Source organism: Aythya ferina, assembly GCF_964211825.1.
Source record: "Aythya ferina genome assembly, chromosome: 6".
Taxonomy (NCBI): domain Eukaryota; kingdom Metazoa; phylum Chordata; class Aves; order Anseriformes; family Anatidae; genus Aythya; species Aythya ferina.
Window position 1 is genome coordinate 30829680 of NC_140303.1, and position 26805 is coordinate 30856484.

Below are 26805 nucleotides of genomic sequence, written 5' to 3' on the forward strand. Positions count from 1 at the left end.
AACAGAAATCAACCGAAAAGTGAGTTTTTATCAACATAAGACTGAAAAATTGTAAACACTGCCACAGAAATGGTTTATCTAAGTTGGCAAAAGTCTTGTTTTCAGATACAGTGAATGCTAATGATAATAAATAATTGCAAATACCATCTGGAATCTTTGAAAAACATCTTTCTCCAAGTCTGAAATTGAATCTCCACAAAAAGAGGATCAATGCAAAAGAAAATGAAAATGGTAAATTAAAATTAGATTTATGCCAACCACTTAAAAATAAGTGCTCATTTAGAAGCAGTTAACACAAAATGCATTCTAGTTCAGATGCAGAATGTGCATGTGTGTGTAATCCCATAAAGCACCCCAGAGCTTCCACAATCCATGAGGAAATGTTCAGAACATGCAGGACCAAATACTGGGCTATTTTTTTTTTTCTTTTTATTAGTACTACTAATAGTAGTAGTTTATTTTTCAATTTTGTCTAATTGATACACAAAACCCAGAACAGACTGGTAGTGAGATGTCCTCTTAGATAGCTCTAAAAGATTACAAGACAATAACGGTACTGACTACCAGTTGAGGGTCTAAACAAATGTGTGAAATCTGTTCATGACAAAAGCAATACAAATCACAAACCATTATCTTCGGTTATTGAGTAAAACCTATTATTGTAAACATGGCTTTTTGCCAAGTATCAAAATATGCATCTCAACTGAACAAGATAGTTTTCACGTGCAATAAGTTACTTCTAGCTAACGCACCCCCGCCTATGCTTGAACCATTTTTTTTATATAAAAAAGTCATAAATTTTAGAAGAAAAGAGTGTTTAATTTCTAGTGTATTTTGTGTAGATAGATCATTTAGTACCTAAAATGGGGAGAAATTAAACATAGGAAACAATATAAATATTATAGTCTTAGCCCATGAGGCAGAACTTTAATCACATCATAAATAATGATGCCTGCCATTTCAGCCAGTAGAGCATCATTCCTTCAGAGCCATTTAAAGGGCATTTGATCTCCAAACTGCTCCACACTGTCTGTAACTGCTAATACTGTAACGCAACAGCCTAACCCTGCTTACAGCTCAACTACAACAGCATCAGTGAAGGAATTTAAAGGCAAAAGCATTGATGATGACCTAAAATATGGAAGGTATATTTAGAAAAGTTTCCTGTTATTTTCTTTCTCCAGAAAGTTTACATACATTTAAGCTTGATAATGGCTGGGGGGGATGGGAAGGAGGGGAACAGGACCCACTGTCACTGTTTTCCCCTCTTATTCAAATTGCCTCAAAGCTAACAAAATAAAAACCTAAGAGCTGGTATCTGCGAGTATACTTCTCAATCAGGAATGGGAAAAAAAAAAAAAAAAAAAAAAGAAGTTACCACTGAAGGTTTCCGTGAAGAAATCTCTCCCAGCAGTACAGGGCCTTGTATTTGGGTGGTGTAATTAAAAGGTGACAACAGATCTGCTAGCGCATCACAAAAAGTGACATGTTTTACACCTAGCAGGCTTGAGATGCCACTTTGCCTGAAGCTTACTCAGACAAGGCAGCATGTTCCTCTTCCTTTTTTTCTCATCTGGTGAAGCTATTTTCCATAAAAACGTTCACTCTTCCTCTGCTGTTCCGATGAGATGAACAGTGTCACTTAAATGCCACAGCAAGATGAAGCATATTTGCAGCACCAACTAGCATTATCGTGCTCACCTGGGATCTGGGGTGTTGCCAGCAGAGCAGCATCCACCAGGACATGAACGCTGCATCCCCAGGCCTCCACATGGTGGGATGCACTGACCTCCACCACCGTATCCTTCAGGAGCTCTGACCGACACGTGGGGCTCAGCCACAGCAGCCAAGTCCAGCTGCTGGCACAGCTGGAGCTAGACCATTGCCATTACATCCCACACTGCCCCCCTGACTTAAAAACAAAATAAGGTCTGGACATGCCTACACCTGTTGATTCACTTCGTATCAAATGGTGAAGCTATAACCTGAAGACTGAATTAAAAACATCTCGAAAAAAGACCATTGCTCATGCTAGGGTAATCTCAGAGTATGCCCTCTGCTCACTTTAAAGAAGTGAGGTAGATGATAGAGGACAAAGTAAATGCACAGTAACTGGAGAAAACAAAGGAGAAGAAATTATCTTTGATGTCAAAATTTCATCAAGCTGGGGTTTTCTCGGAGATGCTAACACCAGGACTATGCTGAGCTGGCATTTCAGACAAATGGTGAGCTCAGAGGCACCCACGCCAGCAGCCACTCTCCCAGTAAATCTGCCATGCCAAGCTCTTCCTTATTTGTGCTGCTCCAAAGCAGAAAAAGAGACGCATGAGCTGCAAAGGGACAACCAGTCATTCCCTACCAGGTTTTCCAGCCACCGTTGGAGAACTACTATTTTAACTTTGCTACTAGATTAAAGGAAAACACAGAATCAGTAAATTAAATCAAATGGAGGCCCTCCTCTCCCTTTTTAAACACCCTGAAGTGTCAGGACTGTCAGGAAGCATTTGGACGCACTTTTCAAATATGAGAACTGATACAGAAAAACTGGAGAAAATCTGGATAAAATTTGGTTTTCTACTACTAAATTTCTTTGCATGAAAAAAGCAATAACCTCTCCACGACTTAGAAAATATTTCTGTTCTGATTATTCAGCTATTAAAATGGGAAAGTGCCATTTTATGACAATTGCTTTCGGCAGGAGATATTTTACACTTATATTCTCAAGGAATATGCACATAAGGAAGAACAATATTAAAACCTTCAGTGCTAATCTGTATTTTCAAAGCTAAGCACATTTTGACAAACTTTCTAATAGACAGTGTTCAAAATTCATAACATATATGAGCACGATTACGTTACTCTAATTTATTTTTTATCCTCTCATGCGCAGCAATAAAATTTTACCTTTGAACTTATATTTATTACAACTTTTACTCAACGGAGGGCATGCAGGCACTGAAATATAATAAAGCTCTGCTAATTCTATACATTATTGAAATCCTAACACTGCAAATGCTTTCTTCATACATACTTAAAATTCCAATTCAAAATCCATTTCATTAAAAGCGTGACTTAAGCAACAGAGTATGCTTATTTTTTAGTTTGTGGATTAATGTAGCAGAATTATAACTTACGTATTTGGAGAAAAAAATAAGTTAAAGGTAATACTAGTGTTTGGCTAGGTGTTGCAGGCAAAAGTTTGATAGATGCTAAATAATTGAGTGCTCCATCCATCAGAATCATAAGCACTATAAAAATGTAGAGAAGTGCTAGCAAATAGCCTTTGCTTACCCACAGGCTACTGTAAACTGGGTCTAATTCCAGAGGTAAAAATCCCACTGGCTTCACCAAACTGGGAATTGTATAGCTATGCAGGAATAGCTTCAAAATAAATGAAGCACAAACAGGTGAGAAGGCAGAAGAAATTTAGCCAGCTTGGAAATTTAAGTGCAGCTCACTGAATGGTGGTGAGAGGTGCGGAGCACACAAGTCTGAGTTCAACAGTGACAGGTACCTGCTGCCAGATGGAAAACACAACTGAGGAACCATGAAGATCAGGTGAAATCAAATCTTAAAATGATGAAGGTCATCATGTAATGCTAATAATACCTGGCCAATGAGAACTTGACAATTGACAAACACAACAAATTTCAGACAACTCTTAACTTGGTTGATATAATCATGAATGATATAGCAACACGAGTCAGTAAGGTAACAGCTCGTGCACGTAAATACACGTTGAAGTGCAAAAGTTGACTCAAACTGCAACTACAATGTTGGCACAACCTTCTTTTTTTTTTTTTTTTTTTCCCCCCAAAAGGTCACTTTGTGCATTATCTCCAGTTTCATTGATCAGCAGCTGAGATAACCGCTGCTCACACACGCCTCAGTCATTGGGAAAAAAGACAACGGGATGACTTTCTGCATACGATGTCCTCATCACATTTCTGGTAATTGTTCAGTCATAGATAAGGCACAAATAGGGAAAAAACAGCAGAATAGACTACTCCGAAAAATGTAACAGACAGAACTCAAAACCTTTACACTTGGCACTGAGGCACCACAAATGATCGCTGTTATTACTGCTGTAATTCCATGGCTGGGACTCAGAAACGTGGTTTGCTTCCCAGGAAACATGGAGATGTGATGTTTGATGCCTCCTGAGCCCACAGGAGCAGCTAGCCCAGCCGTGGCCAGGTCACCGAATGCCCACAGGACCGAACACCTGAACACCTGAAGTCACGCTGTGAGAACATGCTCCCATACCCACCGCATCCATCGCCCCTGTCCCAGGCTACAGACTGTGCCGGCACGACTTTCACACCCATTGACACGGTCACACTGGGGGAGCTTTTATAACCCCGCAGCCAGGACTGCTGTCAGCCCCAGACCTGAGTTTATCTCATCACAACCCTCTGACGTGCATCACAGCCTCTGCTGGACATCGGGATCCTTCCGGAGCATTACGAGGTTCCCACCACATCTCTGTCTACACAGGTTTATAGCCTACCACTGAGGACTAAGCCTGAGACTTTCATATCTAAAAACCTTGTCAGAGAGAACTACAGTAAAAATCCTCTGCCTGCGACTCATCAGCAGTCAGTACAGCCTCCTGACCTAGCTACAAGAGAGAAATGCAAGTGAATACATTGAGCTGATTAAGGATTTTGGCCATGAAATACTACAACAGGCTGGGGGAAACACACGAGGGTTGGATTTGAACTCCAGCACAGAGATGTAATGAAGCTGCCACACTGGAGGATTTCCCAGAGTTTTGTAGGACTTAGTGCAAGACACCAAGTTCTCTCAGACTCAGCTGCTGAAATGTAGGTTCCTGAGCTACTCTGTGCTATGGCAAGCCCAGGTAGGGCAAGGCAAAGCTCATCTTTGTGTGACATCCCCGCAACAAGCAGTAAAGCAGGGAGCAGTTCACTGAAGCAAGCTATCAGGTTACCTCCTACAGTGAGGTGATTGTCTGAGATCAGCTATCTCAGCTGCCTTGCCAGCGTTTAACAGCGAACAGCACTGAATAACGCAGCCAAAGCCACAGACTTGGTCATAATCGTAAAGTGGACAAACAGCACGGGGCAGGCAAGAGAGATCTGCCAGAAAGTTGTTGGCCTTGCAGTGAGCACTGAGGATTGATTTCTGGTGAAGGATGAGAAACTATTTCAGAAATCTGGACTTGACCACTCTTGGTTTAGAAAGGAATACTCACTTGTTTAAAGAAAGGTGCAAGGTTTCTTTGAAACTCAGTAAGCAGAGCAAGGTTTTACCTGCTCTTAGGCAGTTGAAATGTATTCCACTACAGATGGGAAAGACTTTAAAGTCACCTCCCTGGCAAAGCAACCTCCCAACATATTGAAAACCAGCAGGAAGTGTTGAATTAATACATATATGCTAACAAGAACTCCTACAGCCATGAATGTTTAATCTAATTTTTCACTAGCTGACACTGCACCCAATGGCTGCAGCATGTTTTTGAAGCCTTGAGACACGGGAAGAACCAGAGGAAAACTAACATAAAACAGGGAATCACAGAAAAGCAGTCAGAGGGAAAAGCCTCTGGAGAAAGCCCAGAGCAGAACAGCATCAGCAAACCAGGCAAGACAGATAATATTAACATCTGGACAGGGACGGAGGACGGAGAGAAGGGAGTTAATGTGAGCACCAGGGAAGTCTGTCTGTATATTCAGCAGTCGTGGGGCTACATTTCAATGATGTTCAGAGTACTTCCCAGTAATACAGAAGATGTTACCACTTATGTACTGTGTATACAGAGATGTAAACAAAATGAGTTTTTAGAGAGCGTGTAATGCTGGCTGAATGCACAAGATAAGTTGTTATGTGCCAACTGACTACTGGAAAAAGGAACTTTTACACGTTTTTAGGGGGCTTACCCATATATCTTAATGTTCTAGACTATGACAAATGATTGGATAACAACTCTTACTCCCCTTGTCATCATCCATCTTCTTAGGAGACTTATTTCTTCAAATCCTGATGATGAACCTCTATAGTCACTTATCTGAGCGGCAAAAATTTATTGCCTTTACTCGAAAATGAAATTCTCCTCCAAGAGAAATGGAATGGACACAAAAGGGCAAATTTCCACCCTGGAGTATGTGGATGTATTTTCTTTCTTGTTACTAGGAACTATACACAATTATTCTAGGTCACCATTTGGACCAGAGGGTACCTCCTGTGTTAATAAGAATGGCAAGCTTCCAAAATAAAAATAAATTTAAAAAAAAAAGCCTACAGATCATAGAGATGCCCTAATGAGAAAAGATGAGGCCCTGTAGTAATCCTGCTTTTCACTGCACATATTTAACAGGGCTGCCAAAGCAGAGTCTCCAAAATACTTACTAATTACATTGGACTGCCTCCAGCCCCTGTCACTAACTGGGAACAGAACTGTGTGAGGAACCAACCCACCAAGAGTTCAGAGATGATGCTATTATTTTGGGAAAGCATTGAAGGAGACAATAGACAAGAGGAGAATTGTGGAGTGACATACTGTGGGACCGATTTGGACTGAAAATACTGCCAAATTTTGGGGACTTTGTGAGCAGCTGTATGAAAATATTCTGACACAGCTGGGAGCGTACCAAAAATCAGAAAGATGCAGAAGAGCAGAGTAGCCTGTGACACCACAATATTCATGTTGGACTGAAACGTGCTCTGGCAGTTACTGGAACCTGCAGTAGAGATTGGAGTATAAAAAGAATTCTGCTCTACACATTTTCAATGAACTCTGCTAAAAGGATTCATACATGCCGTGTGTGTGTGTAACCGTTCAACAGCAAGAGCTGGTACTCCACTAGTGGTTGCTTCCAATACAGGGGAAGTCCAAATTAACACCAAGGGTCATGACTGAGGGGCCCAAAAGCAGATCACTGAAGAAAATCAAGTTCCTGCTTTTGTTCGATCAATCATGAGAAGTAGCAAATCTGTGCAAGTCAGCTGTGACTTAGAAGAAACAATACTAACAACGGGCATTCAAGACTTCACATCAAGTTGCATGGTTAGCCATTAATTACCTTGGAGTTTACAAGCTTCCATTCCAGCTCCGTGGTACGAAAAGGACTGAAAGAAGTGCAGGTACCCAGAGTGACACCATAAATATTGATCACGGTGCTGTTCCACTTCATTAGCCACGAATTGAGCAATGTTTCTCAAGGGAGAAGAAAAGGCAGATCCAATTTTAATTAAACCGCTGTACTAAAATGCAAACCTCATGGAATATTATTTTAATTATTGCTCTTTACTCATGCCAATTGCAGCCTACAAAATATCTATACATAGATATGATATGTTTCTGGACAGAGAGCCAAAACCTTAAGCTGCCAAGGAGGTACATCCACACTACATGAAGCAGCACCACGTAATGATACCCGAGTGAGCTCTGCAACCAGGACGAGCAGTTCCAGCCCAGCACTTCACCCTGGGCTCATTAGCCCAACAGAGAGCTGAGAACCACAGCTCATTAAGCAGCTCCAACGTTGTGCTACCACAGCTATAGTCTTTCTGAGACACAAGCTGGTCTCTGGCAATGAAGGGGCCATACAGGCATATTAGCTTATTCAGACCTACGTATGTAGTAGAGTACATAAATCCTAAACCATTTAACCTTCAAAATATATGTCTGGGAATAGTGCCAGTGAATATTTGAAAGGGATTACAGGAAGTGTATTAGTTGTCACGGAAAATGAAAATATGGATTTCAACAGAAACTCTGTAAACAGGGGAGTTTCGGGCCCCAAATCCGTTAGTCTAGCAGCCATGCTGAACGAAGGGAAGATTGTACAACCAGCTCAGACAACACAGGGCAAGCGGATAGGTTTTAAAAGCTTCATTTTCATCTACTGAAATAAAACATTTTACTTTTTAATTTTTTTTTAGTTTAATCAGAAAATAACCTCATTAAATGACAGTGTGTAAAAAGAACATATAAACTAGAAAGAAAAATAAAAACTTTCTGAATAAATTAATGTTTATTGCTTTTAGACTTTGATATTCTGGTCTTTTCTACTTAAATGCAGTTTAAATGTATTACTTGCCACGGCCTTTACGTTAAACCCAGTAAGTCTGCAATTTGCGATAAAATTCCTTATCTCTCTCTTTCTGAACCTACGCAAAGATCCAAGGTTAATTTGCAGATAATATTACTTCATGAAATAATTATCTTAGTCTATAGTACTTAAAATAGCTGAATTTGAAAAAGAGAGATTTCAAAAAACGAAGCAGTCACAACTGCCGGGTGGAGGCTGCCTTCCCTGGTGCACCTACCCACCCTGGTGGGATCTCCAGTGGGGTCTGAGCCTGGACTTGGGGCACCACAGCCCCGCGCATCCTCCTGGCCATGGCTGTGGGCACGGTGCTGACAGGCATGCCCTGCGTGCAGCCAGGTACCATGCGGTGGGAAAAGGATCTGGCTCCATGCAACCTCGCCCTGCAAGCCCTCATACTCCAACAGCAAGGTGGCTGTACCTGCAGGAGCTCCTAATGTCCTACCAAAATAGCTCTGCGACAAGCTGGACAGACTGCAGGTTTGGGTGGCCCAAAGTCAGAAGTTAAATGGTGAGACACTGTTAAGAAACCCCACAAACATGCCCGTAGGGACGGCCACTGCTCTGTTAGTGCAGCCCGTAGCATACAGACCCTGCTCACCCAGATCTCCAGGTGGCACAGGCAGCTGCAGCACTTTCTTCCCAGGAGCTTTGCATGACAAAAAACAGGATGCCAAAGACAACCACATGCTTCTCTTACGGGGCTCTGCACCTCCGAGGTCTCAGCTGCTTTCACACAGCCTTCCCATCATCTTGTCTTCTCCCTCAGATTATTTCTTCCTTCCCAAGAGAAAGAAAAACTTAATCTGACAAAGATGTTTGTTTGTTTTTTTCCTTATTCCTCGGCTATTTCCCAGCACTGTCTCATTACAGCTCCAGCACTCACTGAAGAATTACTCTCTTCAGCCATTCTTTCTCATCCTGCTAATTTTCCCAACCATCCTCCTATTAAACTATACAAATATATTCATTTAGTAAATACCCCATTAACCAGGTCAGCATACAGTATTCACAACTTATTACAGAGCAGCACCAAATCAGTCACAGGAGCAATTATGCAATTGTACAGCAGACAACTCGCTTTAATCTTAATATGGGGCTGAAGATGTACATGCCAATGTTCATTCACACGACTCATTCATTCCCAAGCACTGCACACCATTTGTTTTGCCCTCACTTACGCAGCTCTCTCATGTATTCTGATTTACAGGCTTTGTGAACTGCCAGAAAATATGAGCTCAGTACTTCACCTCTCATGTAAGGGATTTCGTTACTGAATGTAAGGGTGATTCAAAGTTTGCATCTCCCAGAGGGACGAAACAAAAGCTAAGCTAGATAGGCAGAATCAAAACCTAAACAAGTGTTTTTATCACAAAGTAATGCTAAAGAACTGAAGATTCTTCCAAAATTATTACAAATAAATGGTTGTAGAGAATAGGGATTAGATGAGATTATGAGATGCTATAGTTTCAATAGAAGAAAAAAAAAAAAGGGTTTTAAAATCACAGCTGTATTTGAAGGTATTCATTTATTTAAGCATCTTGGGAAAACAGATTACCATATAATATTAACAAACAAGAATATGCTCTGTCAACTACATGCAGTACCACAGGCATTTTGAAGCCCTAAATAAATAATGTATTAGAAGACCTAGCCTACTCTGAATTAATGCAAACTCCTCCGATATAAATGAACAGTAGTAGTAGAATTACTTTCCTGGGATTTAAGTCATATATAGCATTAAAAGTAAAGGCGTTAAGATACTTATTGATAGGCAAGAAACTGTTACCTCTAGATCTATGCATGCCCAGGGAGCACTCTGCTAAATTTACAGTCTCAGAGAGTTTCCAGCACAGTTACCAAATCAGTCAGCTTTATTTGTAAACAATACGAAAAAGAACAAAATGCCCTCTTGGCTCTAGTCTCTTCTGACACAGCACTAAGCACACAACAAAACAGTGCTGATGCTATTAAACAGGGGAAATCTGGTGAAACTGGGGAAAATTATTCCTTCATTTAATGGGATTTTTGTATCTGGTAAGAAAAATGGAATTTGAACTCAGGGGGTCATCTGGGTTTCTACACCGTACTACAGGCAGCCAAATCCTGTCTTCCATCTGGTTCAAGTATGGATCAATCCCCCTCTACACAACTGCCCAAGGTCTAGCCTGCAATTCTGAAGGACTTGCCAGTCCTGCCGGGTCATCAGGGTTTCACTACAAAAAAAAAAAAGACCATGTATTTTACATCACATGCAAATTTGCCAGTAATTAATGGAAACAACCCCAAAGCCAGGGACAGATTTAAGTGCACTGCCACAGGAGATGTGGCAGGGCAACACAGGTGGAGCTCACATCACCTGGAGGAGGCTCTGCCCATTGAGCAAAGCACCCTGGGTTTACCCAGACCCAGAGCTCCCTGCTCACTTCCTAGGGGCAGATAAACATTCTCACTTCTTCCCAAAAATGCCATTTTCAGTCTCTGTCTCCCACTGGACATAGTGCCTGCATACCCACAGACAGCACTAGCCACAGGACCAAGCCAAGAACTAATTTTTGTGATTGCTTTTACCTCCTTGGTGATAGGAAAGGAAATAGCCCTGCTCTCTGCTTGCACAGCTGTTGACCTTGTATGCACGGATGCGTTGAGTCATTCATCTCATTCCTCCTTTTTTTTTTTTCATTGGGGGGGAGGGGGAGGAGAGGGGAGGTGAAATAAATGTGTCAGCTTTAAGAACCATGATATATCAAAAGCACACAACATGGGAGGAACAGGCTTCAAAACTGGGAAATGCATTCCAGTGATCTAGGATGATTCAGTTTGTAAAGAAACTCCAACTCACCTTTTTGTCACAAGCTTTGCTCTGGCATTTAACAGCTGCCTGAAGTTAAATAGCTAACAGGCTGTTTATTTGAAAAGGAACCACGGAAAAACCTTTTCCTCTTACTTGTTTAACTCTCCCAAACAAAGGCAATATCTAGAGTAGGAGACAATTACAGACGTGATGCATACAGACAGACTACAAAAAAAAAAAAAAAACATTGAACAATGGAACTTTCAATTGTTCTCAGTCTCCTCAAAGAGCTAATCCTTCCAATTCACACTCACTCCAGCACTTCAAAAAAGCTACCTTTTATTAAATATGAGATTCAATGCACAGATAAACAAAAGTGATAATGCAATCCATACTCAAATTAATTCCCTGGCATCAAAACTATGGCATAATTCGGAGTTTTCCTGTTTTATGGCTGTTCATAGTCTATCATTTCTTGTCACAACTTCAGAGCTCAGCCTTACATTTCAGGTCCACTGAACTCTTGTGTTTCTACGTAAGCCAGGGTCCACGTAAGGATCCCAGAGAGAGCCCCAGATTCAGTGGGAATTCTGTCCACAAGAGAACGTGACAGAGCATTTAGGAGCCATATGCCACGGCCATTTTCCCTGCTCTGCAATTTCTCTACCACTTCATCACATTCTTCTCTTCCCATTAGGACTACCTGACTAATCACAAATTGCTGCCTAATGAAGAGTCCTGGCATTACAATATTTAATTAGAATTAAGAGGAAGATTTAAAAATTACAGACCAATATTCTGCAGATTCAATCTCTGCAGTGCAGAACTAGCCTAAAGTTTGCATGTCCTGAATTCTTAATTAAAAGTTTGTCAAAACTAGTTAAGGGAGGAGCCTTCCCCTCTGGCATCCATTAATCTCAAAACAAGGAACTAAATTTGGATTTCATCAGCTCCACTCCATAAGCAGAAAGAAACCTCAAAGAAAGTGCAACACTTTAATTTTCTCTCGGTAGCATTCACAACTGTTGTATAAAGGTGGTGCAAATAATCATTTCTGTCCAGTACGCAATGTGCAGCACCAAAGGAAATTCAGCTACAGAAAAGGCCTTCTGTAGGGCCACACAGCAGGAAAGGATTAAATTACACAAAGAGCCCTTCTTTTTCCTCCACAAAAAGGTCTGTGGTCAGAGATCAATGTGAGAAGCTGTCTATTTAAGTTATACTCGAATTATTTCCTTACATAAATGCTGGAAGAAGCTTGCTGCTGATCCCTACAGTACAGCACACAGACGTCCCCTCCTTTGTTGAAGGAGCAGTAAACACAGAAGACCTCAGCTCTGCAGACCGTTCCCAGCATTTTCTTCTCCCCTGACTTCTCTCTGTCTCCCCTCTTCTCTTCCACACCCCGAGCACTTCTGCAGACTGAAATGCAAGGACTCTCCCAACTCCACAGCCTGTTGTTAGATGCTCATTACTAAACTTGATCTCAGACCTAAAAACATACTTAATCATTTGCAGAATCAGGTTTAGTTTATTTCTTTTAATGTCATTAGAAAAAAAAAAAATCCTATAATTTACGCAATACTACCCAATGCAAAGCTTATGTAGCTTATTTTAAAACATTTTTTCTTTCAAGGGTTGTATGGTAACGTGAACTCCAGCCTACCAGGCGTCACACACAGAATGCAATAAATGCCAGTCATTTCTTTACTCTAATGACCTTCTGCTTAATTAAACATGTTACACTATAGAAATAGAGAAGAAATGGAATAGAAAGTCTTGGCTAAAATAATTTCCGAATTATTTTATTTTTTCTGAATTCTGAACTGAGCATTGGACAGTTTTTTGTCTCTTAAGAATAATTATTAATAATAATAATAATAATATAAACTGTATTAAAACCTGGTTTCCTAAGGAAATCAGGATATGCCATCATGCTCTTTTTGAAACCATCCACTGATGTAAACCAAATTTGATAGGGGTTTGTCCCTCAGAGATTTACTTATCTTTTGATATGACTGCTAGAGAAAGTCCCAAATTATTTGCCAGCATTCAAGGAAAGTCATCCGTCCTGCTCTCTTTGCTGGCTGGTGAAACACTGGCCCCCAGAATGAGGTACCTATGCAGCACCTGGCCTGCCCCGGGGGATGGACTCAAACACACAGGGGGGAGCGGTGCTGGAGGGCAGCAGGATGAGAGCATGGAGGCAGAGACCGGATTATCGCTGTGGGAGGACAAAAGCTACAAGAACATGATTCTTTCCTAGTTCACTTTTTTTTTTTTCTTTTTCTTTTCCATTTTTCCTTTTTTTTTTTTTTATTTTTTTTAATTTTGTGACCATTTCTGCAAACTGTCACATGTCTTTTCAACATGAAGAGTTTAGAACAGATGTTTAAAGGAAAAGTTCGTGCCCGCACAACCCACACTGCGTTTTCCTACAATTTAGTTACAGGGTCCTTCAGAAAAACTGTGAATGGTGTCATATAAACATTCTGTAATATCTGGTTAAAGAGAAATGGCTTAAGGATGGTGTTAATATGAGCAGCTTTGAATTCATGTATCTCAAAGGGGATATTACGGACAGGAAACTAAAGCCCGAGGAAGTTTTGTGGTTTGCCCCTTGTCACATCTGTGTAAAGAGGCTCTAAAAACACCACATCAAAACCAGGTGGAAAGATCATTGATGTGAAGGTTCTGAATAGCCACTGGTTATTTCCAGAGAACCCCTGTCTATACACCAAAACAATCAAGGGTATGACTAGAACATAAAGCTCCTTAATAACTCTGCCTGGGATGAGATGGATAAAAAATGTCATAGAGCATCCCCACTTCTTACATTCCTTATGACTGTGAACTTCATGCTCTGTGTTTGAGAGACAACACAGATACTGCCAGCTGATAGACAAGTGAGGAAATGATTTGCATACATAAAATGCTTCTTAGTAGTAAGTAGTAAGGCAGTGAAATCCTCAGCTACTTTTGGAACCTGTTTAGTCCCCAAAATCACAGCCCTTTATGGATGAGCTTCACCCTCTTCCATTCACTCCTCCTGGCAACTTCAGTCACTGCTGGGTCACAGATGCAGAATCCCGTCCTTAATTCAGCTTTTCAAATTGATCCTTCATGCCTCCTTCCTCTCCTCAAGACATATTTGCACACAGTAGTCTTCAAGTTGTCATCTACCTACTACTTAACTTTCAAATAGAGTTCAGAAAGCATCATATTTTGCTCACATCTCCCCTTTGTTGAAGCAATGTTCCCTAAGAAATACAATAACTCTCTAAAAAATAATATGAACTCAACATATATGTGAAGTTATGCTTAGTTTAAAGAAAACAACCAAACAAGAATTGTATTCTGCATGCTCTCAGCACTTGTAGCTATTTTTCTTGTTTCTCATTGAAACAATCTGGGATTTTTTTCTACAATATATTTTGTGAGGAGAAAAATGTTTCTTCTTTCTATATTTTAAAAATAATAATTATAAATATATGTACAGTTATAGAATACAGATACAGTAACCTTATTTCAGTGTTGTAACTCAAAGATTAGAGTCAAATTCAATAAAGATTCCCTTCATATTGAAAAATAGCACTCTTTAAATAAATACTTAATTTTATTTAAATTTGCAATAGCCTGCTATATAAATATTAATCCTTCTATACAGTTTCTTCAAACCTCTCGTGTACCAGACTCACCGGTCACTCACACATGCCATGCTCTTTAGGTAACCTTTACCACAAACTCAGATCAACTTATGTCAGACTCGTTCCCTAACATTTAAAGCATAAAAGGGCAATACAAACCTTAAAGTAATGAGTGATGTTTATGTTTTTCTTAATGTTATAATTTCCATTTCTGAAAGGGTGACCTTGAACCTTTGTTCCAAATCTACAGGTGTTATGAGCTCAGGTCCACAAAAAAAAAAAAAAAAAAGAAAAAAAGAATCAGCACCTGCAGCTCTGTCTCACTAATGCAAGCAGGAGCTGGATCTTTGAAATCCCATCTCCTCCCTGCTGAAACAGCCATAGGGAAGAAATGGCCTTTGCCCGCACCATTTTAACACCGCTCTGAAGTCTTGAAAAACATCTTTTGGAGACATTATGTATGAAAAAGGAGCACTAGATACTGGAAAGAATCAAGGTTTTGCATAGAAATTCATCTGAGGGCATACTGCAGACCACAAGCTCACACTTACCTCAGCTAGCACTGAAAAAATATTTTCACAGGTAGCTATAATACTTTATATTGACAAGCACAGGGAGGATGAAAGCTGTCTATATTCCTAATCAACTCGACTGGTATCTCTGTCTGCCAACTATACAGAGCTGAAGTCACCACTGGATACTGATTATAGCTGCCTTCTGGATGACTGACACGGAGCGTGCTGCCAGGATTTGAAAGGCACAGCCACAGTTCAGCTGGAAACCGTGCAACATATTTGCATTTAAGGATAAAGAAAATTAATCAAAGTATGTTTGAGTTTATCCTCTAGATTCAAGCCCACAACCAGCCCATCCAGCTTTCCACCATTAGATATGCCACCCTGTATGTTAGCACAATATGCCCGACTCACAGGTATTTATGCAAATACAACTACAAGAACTGTTTGTAGACTTTTCAGTTTCTGTCTTCATTGGCTTGGGGTCCATATGTTTGCTACAATCTTGAGTGAATTTTAAGATCACTAGTGTGACTAAGCAAAGTTCTTAAATTCCAGCAACTTACCCTAAAATTAATCTAAAGCCAAACAGTTTCTTTTGCAGACATCAGTTTCAGTAGAGAATGCAAAGGCAATAAATTTTGTGGAAGCTACAGCAGTGTCAGTCTGCAAACTGTTGATGCACCAATGCAGGTCACAATCTGCATTTTGTCTTTCTAAATGTTTCCAGTAGGAGACATCAAATATTTGGCACAGAACCAGTGGCAGCAAGGTAAGGCCTGATGGAGGTAACCGTATCTGCTCTAGCTGGCTCGTAAACAACCAGTCTGCTCAAACAGCACATCAATCTTAATGACTACCAAAAAAAAAATGAAAAATGGGTCTCAATTCTATTGAGAAAGCCATTCTCCAGGATTCCTGAAACACTCATAATACTCATCAGCTTTTCTACTACACTGCAATATGTTCCTTCCACTCTGGTTGCAAAATGAGAAGCAGAGACTGTAGCTGCTAAAAGGCCCTGCACATTGTCTTTTAGGATTTGTGTATTTAACAGTCAGTAAAACATACTGCTTGGGGATCAGCAGCTTCAGTGACTGGGTACAGCTGGGTACATTCACAACCAAACAGGAAGAATGAGAAATACCTGGTACCTGATAAATTTTATTGGTTGTGTGTGCAAGTGTGTTGGGCAACTGGATGATTTACCCTTCCTTACAGAATAAATCCAGATCTTACAACTGAAAAGTTGTCACATTTCCAGTCTGCATTTACATGAATAGACACACAGAACATCCTGAGTTGGAAAGAACCCACAAGGATCCTCAAGTCCAACTGCTGGCTCCACAAAGGATCACCAAAAACCTTTCTGTTGTGTTGTGCTGATGGACAAAATGCGTCAATGTAGATTTAAAATCTTATTCTGATAGGTCAGAAAGAACTTATTGAAAACTTACTTGCAATAAAAGTGTGTTGTTGTTTTATTTTTTTTCTGAGAAATTAAGCAGACTGCCAATTCATTCTATGTCATAAACCCATTACATCATGAAAAATCAAGAACTCTCCCAAATGACAATTTGACTTTGCTGAGATTTATGTTAAAACAGAACTTTTCAGAGAGCTTCATGTGCTGAACCAGGAATAAAACCAGACATCTCTACCTGCAGCATCTTCCTTCTGAAAGATTCAAGCAAAACTGTTGTGGATGTCCCAGCCTCCCATGATGGTATGTATCAAGCAGCACACATCGCAGGCTCTCTTTGGAGAAAAATTCTTAGGGACCAACGGACTCAATGCAATTGAACTGTAAGTATAGACAGGTAACTGAATACAGCAATATTAATATTCTACCCCCAAAGAGTCTTCAGCTTCCATAAGTGCAGAGCTTCACTGTCAAGCTCTGGCACGACATAATATTGGATCTTAAAATAACACTGCTTTGATTACCTTACTTCCCTTTACTTTTCGCTTGAATTCCAACAGGATTTCAGTGTCTGCTCTGTCAATAGAGCCGTGTGAATAATGGATTTCTGTTTGGGCACTGAACCAAAAAAAAAAAAAAAAAAAAGGAGAAGGAAGAAAACTGTTTTAAGTGGACTGAAAAGAGAGTGGAGGAAGATTTAAGGGAAAAAAAATGTAATTTCAAGATGTGAAATGCTTGTTCAATCTAAAAGGAATATTTTGCTTTTATATTATTTAACATCCTCTCTTAAAAATATTTTATTGTTTCAGACTTGGTCTATTTCATTTACAAAAAAAAAAGCAAATATATTTAGTTAAAAAAAAATCTGTAGAAAACGTTCTGACTCCCTGAAATATTGTTCTCCAATTCTACAGGTAAAACTCTTGAAATTTGGGAATAGATGCATTTCACCCCCAATGTGCACTTTTTTCAGTAGACTTCAATGCTTAACGAAAAAAAAAAAACCTCCTCAGCAAGTGCCACATTCTAGATACTGACTGCGCAGAACCAAAGAGATCACATGGATGAATGAGACAGCTGTCATATTTAAAGGACAGGTTAATCAGCACTGCCTGAATAGCAGCAGAAGCTGGTAAAGAAGCAAAGTTTTCTGTTCAAAAGCAAGAGCAGCAATAGCCCTGAAAGGTTGCTGAACATCCTTAGTTTGTGTGTTTCTTCTATTCACCAGCTCCTGTGAAGATGCTGTTTTTGTTTGTACCAGGAAAAGAAAAACAAAGGTTCAATCATCCAGTGTAACAGTGTTCCAATGAAGATGACTCGTGTTCTACCTCACAACGATTTATGCTCATGACTGCTCTTTGCTGCTGTTGGTGCAGCCTCATGTCTGGCACTGCTGAAGCTCAGTGAGTCAGGGCTCAGACGATGGATGCTGCCCCCTTTGCACAGACAACTACAGCACCTTAAAGCCAGTAGGTTATTTCAGCTATTAACAATCTCACCCAGAATACTTACTTACTAAAAAATCTTGCTACTGTGTTAGCTGCAACAGCATCATGCTTTATTTCTAAGCTACCACTTTGGCAAATCATCTGCATCAGAAACTTCTGTTTAGGAGCACCAAGGTGAGGCAGAAAGTGGGTTTGTCACAGTTCCCTGGAACAGTCATTTTGGTGCCACAGAAGAAGAGCTGTGCTGTTCTGAGAAATGAAGCTGAAGAGAAATATTGTTCTGAGCACCTCTGGCAGCAGGATGCTGTTCCTCTGGGTCCGGTACTTGTGTCAAGTTACCGTTCCACACACTCTGCATGACTAGTTGACCGATTATTTGCAACTGTATTAAATACTTTCATCAAAGGCAAAACAACTCCGCAACTTCAATTCCCACAAAACAACCCAGATACCCAAGCTGATAGCGTAGAAAGGAATGGCAAATGCTCAGCAGCTCTGAACTGCTAGATCCTTGCTTTCTTCTAATCTAAATTACATTGTCTTGATTAGATTTAGTAACTAGAAGTAGAGTAAAACAACCTTAACCTTAATCCAATAACATCAGACTACCTTTCTACCCAGATTACACCACTTTGCTGATCTAATAATTTTTGATTCAAACAATTAATACTTTACATATAAACTATTCTTTATTGTTATTATTATTTAGACATTAGGTTGTTCACTATCATTGAGAAATCAACTTTGTTATGAATTGTTCTTTTGGTAGGTATCAGAACAAGCAGAAGCAAATTAATAAATGATGACATGGGGTTTACAGCAAAACATTCAGAATAATAACATTTTACAGTTCATTCAAGAACATTGCTACTAGTTGCGATTTAGCTTACGGTATTGTAAGAAACATTTATAAAATGTTTGAAAAATGAAATGTTTTTTATGAGTCATGCCTGTTATTTCATGGATGTATTGTAGTTCCTTTTACATATGTTCCCAGTGCAACCTGGCATACTCCTCACCACAATCACTGCTGTGTTCACAACCTACGTGACTATAAAGTGCATTTCTAATAACCACAGTTTAGTTCAACATTTGTCTTGTTTCCATCTATTTATGCATTATTAATACTGTACTGTAGATACGGAAAATGATTTAAAAAAAAAAAGGTTCCCAAATTCCTCCACCAGACTGAACCAAACAATGTTTATATGCTAATTCTAATTGTCTGTCTTGTGTCTAAATTAAAAGATTGTCAAACTACCTACGAAGGTACACCAGCTCCTGTCCATGAACTTTCACCTGCTGACCCCAGGCCAAATCCTGCTGTCTAACATTATTTTCAGCTTTCTGCTAACTGCTACCACCATGCATTCCCTTTGTCTCACCATACACAAGATGCCTGCAGATACCACAAAGACATAAGGAGCAGAGCATATAAAACATAATTTTGGCTGTTGTCTTTCAAAAACGAAGCAAAATACATTTTGGCTGCTGTCGAATTGCATTCTAAAATGAGAAAGTTTTGACTATGTTCATGGTTTTGTATCTACTGAACAATAATATTTAAGGACAGTAAGTGAACTGGAAACTTTTCAGAGTTATTTTCATCTGGTCAATGCACAGTAATGCTTGTCATTTGTAATCAAGACTGACCAAATGTAAGTGTCAAATATTTGCAGCTATCTGATCAGGAATACATTGACTGTTCAATTCCTTGTTGATCAACTTTAAACAACTCTGAGTAAAATCACTAATAATTCATGGGTTGTGAATACAAAAAAAAAAAAAAAAAAAAAAAAACTTAAATACATTCTTTGATCTCAAGGATACAGTTATACAGTCTAATCTGCAGTACCATCACCCATTTTCCTGTATTATTCTTTTGGATGCACTGATTTCCCCAAAATATCCACTGTCTTTCACTAACTAAATAACAAACCCCTTTCTGAAAAAATGTTTGGAAGAAGTATGTGATACATGTCTTTCTTATTTTACATATTATTTCATTACATCTTTCTCTAGACTACTGTCTTCTGATGCTACTGAAGAGCCACATTGAGGGATATAGACCAAGAATTTCTCACAAGTATCACGTATGTTCAGTAGCTTAAGAGAGATTGCAGACCCTATGAGATGGGAGCAGACACCTTACAATCACAAAATTAGACAATCATGGTCTGCTCATTCCTTCCACATCCTCATCTATGCTAGCTGCTGCAAATCACAGATGATAGACTCCAGCTACTCCACGAAAGGAGCTGTACATAATATAGCCCTGTAGCCCCGTGGAGGCACTATGCACCCCCTACATTAACCTATTTAAGAAACAACAACAAAATCTTCTGCATCTCTAGTCTAAGTGGAAGTAAAAGTGCTAAGTCACAGAAATTCCCACAAGCCCATACAAGAAGATAATGCTTTGACACAGTGAGCTGGCACCACAAGCGTGGAACAGATGTGGCATTGGACAGACATCAGGGTGACCAGAAATGGGACAGATTAGGGCTAGCGCCTTGTTAGCTTTACCCACTGTCCAGCAACATACATCAGAGACCAAGATATACTTCCAAGCCCCACCTTGCTGGATCCCACAGGCTACACCTACAGCAGCAAAGTCCTCTGCCATGGGAGACATTACTGAAGAACATGGCCAGCTCCCTCCTACTGCAGTCAACGCAATTAAGGCTCATTTTTGGCAAGGGAAGAAACAGTCTCCTCATGAAAAAGGCCTCACGCTGTGGAAAGCAGCATGCAACAGCACGGCATCACACAGCAGAGTACGGGCTCATGAAGGATGTGTGCTCACAGCCACAATGGGAGTGGTGGGAGAGGAGGAGACGAGCGAGGGCAAGAAACCGCGATGCCATGCTACTCTGCAGTAGGGCTGACAAATGGCACTGACACATCTGCTGCTTTCATCTTCTGAAGTAGGGGTGAACAAACACACTGCAACAACAGTAAGAGAGCATCATGCCAAGAAGTCTGGCATTTATATGAAAATAAAGGTATCTTGCAGGGAGCAATACAAAGAAGAACCTAAGTATCCTAATCAACATAACGCAGGCTCAAATGAACTTTGTTGTTAAGATGAGATACACTGGATTTTGTCATTTAACAGCATCCAAAACGTGTATTTTTGTCTTTTCATCTCTTTAGGCATTCAGTGGGAATACTGAGCAACCACGCTAACCATAGATGACAATGGATAAATGACTGAATTTTAGGCTACAGCATTGAACTCTACAAAAGGTGCTTAAGTAAATGAAAATATCAACACAAAAAGCAGTACCCTAAATGCTTTCAGCAAGGCAGTTGCTTGCATAGAATTTGGACTTCTATATAAATACTAAGCATAAAGACTGTGCTTATGTAATTTTACCTGTAACCTGATTTACCTGATTTCTCTTACAGTTTCCCATGACTCCCTGTTGGCTTCCCACTACCTATTAGCCAACTATGCCAGGCAAAACACTTTATGCAGTCCTGCTGCTTACTCCAGCTTTTACCCAAAAAAATATACCATTTATTACCATGGGAATCACTAGGTTATACAGAAAGCAATTAATATTAGTGTAGTGACAGAGGGAAAAACAAAATTACTTTTTTTTTTTTTTTTTTTTTTTTTTTTTAAGGGCTCTGCCAGTCCTATCCTATTGGATCAAAAATTCAGGAAACCCTACAAGTAGTAATAACCAATGCTTCCAATCCGTTTTGGGAAGCCTTCTCAGTCAGAAATGGACAATGATCTTGTATAGTGACAATGTTTGCTTTGGGGTGGCTGGGCAGGAAGAACGTCCCAATATTGCTATTTTGTAACTAGAACATGCACAGAGTAATGGAAGTGAAAAAGAGACTTACAATATCTTTCTGAACAATTAAATGCAGAAGAGACACTTCAAAGGCCTGGCTTCTTAAAGATCATAGCCACAGAGAACAGTTTGATCAGAGATCAATGAGCATCTGCCACATTATATTCTTTCCTTCCGAGTCTCTAGTTGGTGCACAGAAATGGATGTTGGCACAGTTTTAACAGCACAAAGTGCGTGGTGCTCCTTAGCAGTACAAGGCTCCATCTGCACACATCACTGCAGGACTGGACCTACAGTTACGATCACACAACTGAAGAGACCACTCAGAGTTGAGAGAGAGCTCTCTTCTCTCTAGTTTATTCTGGTTAGGTCATTTTTACAACAGTTGAAGATTTTGCCCCACTTCCACAAACTTGCAAGACAACCACATAGAGTTTTAGTTTATTTCAGAAGAATCTTTACTCTTTGGACAAAGCAGCCATAATTTAATTCTGCCAGATACCATTGACTTGTAAATGACACACTGTTTTTCACCAATTGCCAATTAACCCCTCTTGTTATCAACTTGATATTGCTTCCTGTGATCAGTCTGAGCACCACATAAAATAATTCCTCATCTCAGATATAAAATTAGGCTCTAAAGTTCCATGATTTTGCCACTTTTGAGATGACAGTAAAGTTTAACTTCAAAATTGTGCTCCATGTAATTGAATCTAAAGATCTGACAACACTGACCTTATCAAGAAATGAAACTTCTGGCTGAAGTTCAAACCATGTACGAGAAATCAGCCTTTGCTGGTTGTTTGTAAACCTTGTATAAAAATGTACTTATTCATTATTAACAACGTGTAAACTGCAGGTCTCAAACTGCTGTCAAGTGAGTAAAGCATTGCTTATTGCCATCATTTCATTTAGATTCTTGTATTAATTTTAACAGCACAACTGAGCATTCCACATTTCTTCATATCATGGTAAGTGGGTTGTTATAAAAAGACAAACTCAAACTGCATGCTGAAAACTGAGGACAGAAGTAATGTAAAGAGCCAGATTCATTTTGTTACTGTGTCCATGGTGCTGCTGGCCTCCGTGACAGCCCTACTTTTGCACAATATGTGAAAAAAAAAAAAAAAAAAAAAAAGAAAAAAAAATGTATTCTAGGGAGAACCAAGCCATTGGTATCACACTCTTGTCACATGGAAGAGGTACACTGTAGGCCAAAGGGGCAAAACATGACCTATACTGGTGAGCCATCTCATTTAGAATAAAACAGACCAGAGGCTCCAAGCAAAATCCCAGGCAACATTAACACTGATGATCACCACAGTCAACTCAGAAATCCGGAGGTTTCATAAAAATTCAGTAGGAAGCTGTTGTAAATAATTTTCACTGCTCTTCAGACAAAAGGGAAGCTTTTTAGATGACACTATTACCTACCTTTCTTGTTCTTGCATACAGTTTTCAGGATGCGGTTTCCAAGTCCACATTTTCCATGGTCAGTCACACATATTCCTTCTGAAATAATCCACTCGTAACATACTGGGTCTTCACAAGGAATAGATTCCACTAGATGCGGACAACCCGCTGAAAGGCCTACAGGATCCATGATTACATGCCTTTGTCTCATTTTAAAGCCTGGAAAATAGAAAGTGAATTAACTGGACAACCACAAAATATATTTATACCAAAAATTTAGTAGAAAGAGGACTATATATGGCATCTGGAACTGGAGGATATAAAGACTAACAAGAGAACACCACTTGCAATTATTGAATTGACTGGGATGGTATCTGGCTGGATTTCCCACAATCTGGGCATGCAAAATCCAATAACACACCAAGAATTCCAGCAGCCCCGTATTTTTCATATTTCTTTTTTCATTTTAGTCAACATGGGTTAAAAAGACATGTCCAAAACAAAGAATTAGCTATTGAGGCATATATTAATGTAATAATAAAATTGAGATAAGAGAGAGAAACAGTAAAGAAGCTGAAGATATAAAGGACATCTACACTCTGCCTGGGAATCCACTACTGACAAAACTTGTTTTAAAATACAACAGAGCAGATTACTATGAAATTAGTATTCTGCCTTATGAAGGTATAAGGATTTCTGATACATAATGCATATCAGACCTCTTTGAAATGATATTCTATTAAATTGGTACATTCAAATGTAAAGTGGAAGAAAAAGGTTACAGAAATAATGAAAGAATTGATTACATAATCTACCTCCTTCTGAATAAAACCAAAAGTCAGGTTGCTGTATAAAATGCAGAACTAATAGCAAGCACCTTTCAGCATGTTTTGTTATGTAAATGACAATTATTATAACGGCAGAAGAAATAGGTGGTGGTCTTTCCTATGACAGTGTCTCAGACATTGGGCAAATATACAGCGTTAGTGGAGACCACATAGAAATGCCTTACAACAAGAAACAGAAAAGGAAATGAAAAATAAAACATTCCCACAAAATACAACAGACCAAACTTCCACCATTCTCACATCAGCAAAAACAAACAAGTCAACACAATTTTAAAATGTTCTTTTTTCATTTTAAAACAATTTAAAAATGAAACAAATTTTGCAAACCTTTATATTTAGAAATACTTATATTAATTCCTTGTCATTTGAAACACTCTGAAGAGATCAAGTCACTTTAAAAACTTTTGCTGTTTTCAGAAAAGCATAATTTCCAAATAATAATATTCATTCTCTGACACAACTCCAACAGTAATGCTTCCAACTTTCATTGTAAAGGAAGGAAAGGCTCTGCAATGAATCTCCAAGTGTTGCAGCAAACAGCATGTATTCTGGGCTATTAAGATCAAGGGGATATTAATAGGTAGCTGCATACTCCTCTTCCAGGAATTGAAACCTAACCCAGAAAAACCTCTTGGCTCAGCCTGAACTGCAACATGGCAGAGCTATGGGATACAGCTCAGTCCTAAGTCCCTTCAACCTCATGCCTATATTCCCCTTGAGCCAAGCACCCAGTGGGACTTCTGAAGGAGATGGGAGAGAGACACCCCTCATACTCTGGAGGTCTGCAGTTGCTATCCCAAGAAATCTTCCCTTTCTACAAGTTCAGTGCAGGAAAAAAGGATCTGAATCAGGCTGAAAATCTCATCCCTTTTTTCTTTCAAGAATAACTGCAAAAAGCTTTTAAAGCTTTTCCAGTCCTGGATGCGCCTGTAAGAGCTCCATCCTATGTTAATTTAAAAACACATACATTAGGGCCCCAATGTAGAATTTGACACCACTGCTTCTGCAAAGTTATAATATTCCATTTTACATTTTAGATCCCAGAATGCTGTAAGCAACAGGTAAGAGAAGCCCTTACCTCTTCTCCCCTGGCGGTCCTGGCAGTTTTCAGGAACGCAGGGGCCCCACACCGACCAGGCAGACACCTCGCACTCAGATGGACACGGCAGGTTACATAGCTGGGAGGCTGAGGGAGCAGGACCCAGGCAGAACTTCCCATCAACTGGTCTACTAACTACGGAGAAGATGAAAGAAAAAAAAAAAAAAAAAAAAAAAGGAGAAAAAAAAAAAGGAGTTTAATCTTACCTTGACCAATGCACAGAGCTCCAGAGTTTACTGGTGGCTTTAGCTTCCAAAAACACACCCTAATGCACTGCTTTTTGAGTGACTTAACTCCCAGATCAAAAAGCTAATCTTCTGTTCAGCAAGGCACTTAGTTTTATCTAAATCATCCATATTCAGCAGGCCAATTTCAGACTATGCTTAATGGGAAATCGTTGATAAATTCAGTGCCGATTTTCTACAATGCCAGAACAACAGACTGGAATCTATTCTGCATTTATACAAGAGGAGACCTCTTCATACTGAAGAGAAAGATGCATAAGAAGGGAATCCAAAAAGCTCACATTGTAACTGGGAAGCAGGCAAAGGCAGATAAAAGAAAGTCTGAGCAGGGGGATGATTGCAAATCATCCTTCAGGAGCACAGGCACTTTTGGATCGAAGACCAAATCCAGACCTTCACATTTTCTTCATCTGCTTTCAAAAAACAAATGAGCAGCGCTCTCCATTTCTTCCACACACACATGCAGAAAGAGACTTTCCCACTTGGCAGTAGAGGTGTTTATTTTAATTGCCTCCATCCAAGGAAGGCGTGGATCAGCTGCGCAGTTCTCCAGACTTCTGCATCCAAGAGACAAGCTAATCTCAAACTCTACCATGTACTGGTTTCCGTTGATATTGACAATAAATTTGGAAAGCTTTGAAAATACCTTTTGAAAGGTATTTGAAAATACTTTTTGTATTTTCATTTATCACATGAGATTTCTACTTTCAATTAACATCTCTTGTCTTTTCATTTGGGGTTGGAGCAGGAAGGAAAAGAAGGGAGAAGGCTTAAGTCTATCTTCTGAGTCATTATACAACACTGTATTTTAACTACGCGATGGGCTGACTTTGGATTTCTCTTTAGATAAATCAGTATCAAAACAGTCTTTCAAAAGGCAAAGGCTTGTCCGTGTTTACTCTGCTATGGTATTACCAAGCCTTCGTTAATTTTTATTGCTACTGAGTGTGCTACATCCTCATATTTTTTTTAATGTCCATTTTCCATGCATGAAACTCACTGGTAAAGCATTTATAAAAATATGTCCAACATATGAGTAATCTTTTCTTTTTTCTGATACTTAACTGTTTGCTTTTAAAAAAAAAAAAATCTTTTGCAGAACACTACTTTTTTCTTCTAAACACATGAATTCACTGCTCAAAATCTCAGTAAATGCCAATTTACAAGTCCTGAAGTTAAGATTTAAGACCAGTATCAGTACTTATGATTCCAACTCATCAGAATAACAGGACTAAACAACAGCTGTGATTTAATTCTAACCCGAAAGATAACCCATTAGTAAAAAAAAGACCACTTTCTGAATGATTTTTGAGACACTCTACAGCCTTTGACATGTTCATTTAGAGATTACAACATGGCATAAATCCAATTCACCTGAATGCTAACATAAGCACAACTTTTCTAGAGACCATGCAAGGAGAGTGACAAACAGAATGAGATAAATATTAGAGTTTTAAGGATAAGAGGATGCATTTTACAAAGAAGTCTCATG

The 26805-nt window shown here is 39.4% G+C and overlaps 1 protein-coding gene across 5 annotated transcripts in view; it reads right to left on the reverse strand.

Annotated features, from left to right (window-relative positions):
- THSD7B (thrombospondin type 1 domain containing 7B) overlaps positions 1–26805 on the reverse strand; it is a 316607-nt gene that overhangs the window by 151968 nt on the left and 137834 nt on the right. For all 5 annotated transcript variants that reach the window (XM_084524236.1, XM_084524235.1, XM_084524238.1 and 2 more), the window contains 2 exons: positions 25048–25203; positions 23143–23340 (listed from right to left, as the gene is read on the reverse strand). In XM_084524236.1, coding sequence (XP_084380362.1) covers positions 23143–23340; positions 25048–25203 — 354 coding nt within the window. The remainder of the gene's footprint in view (positions 1–23142; positions 23341–25047; positions 25204–26805) is intronic.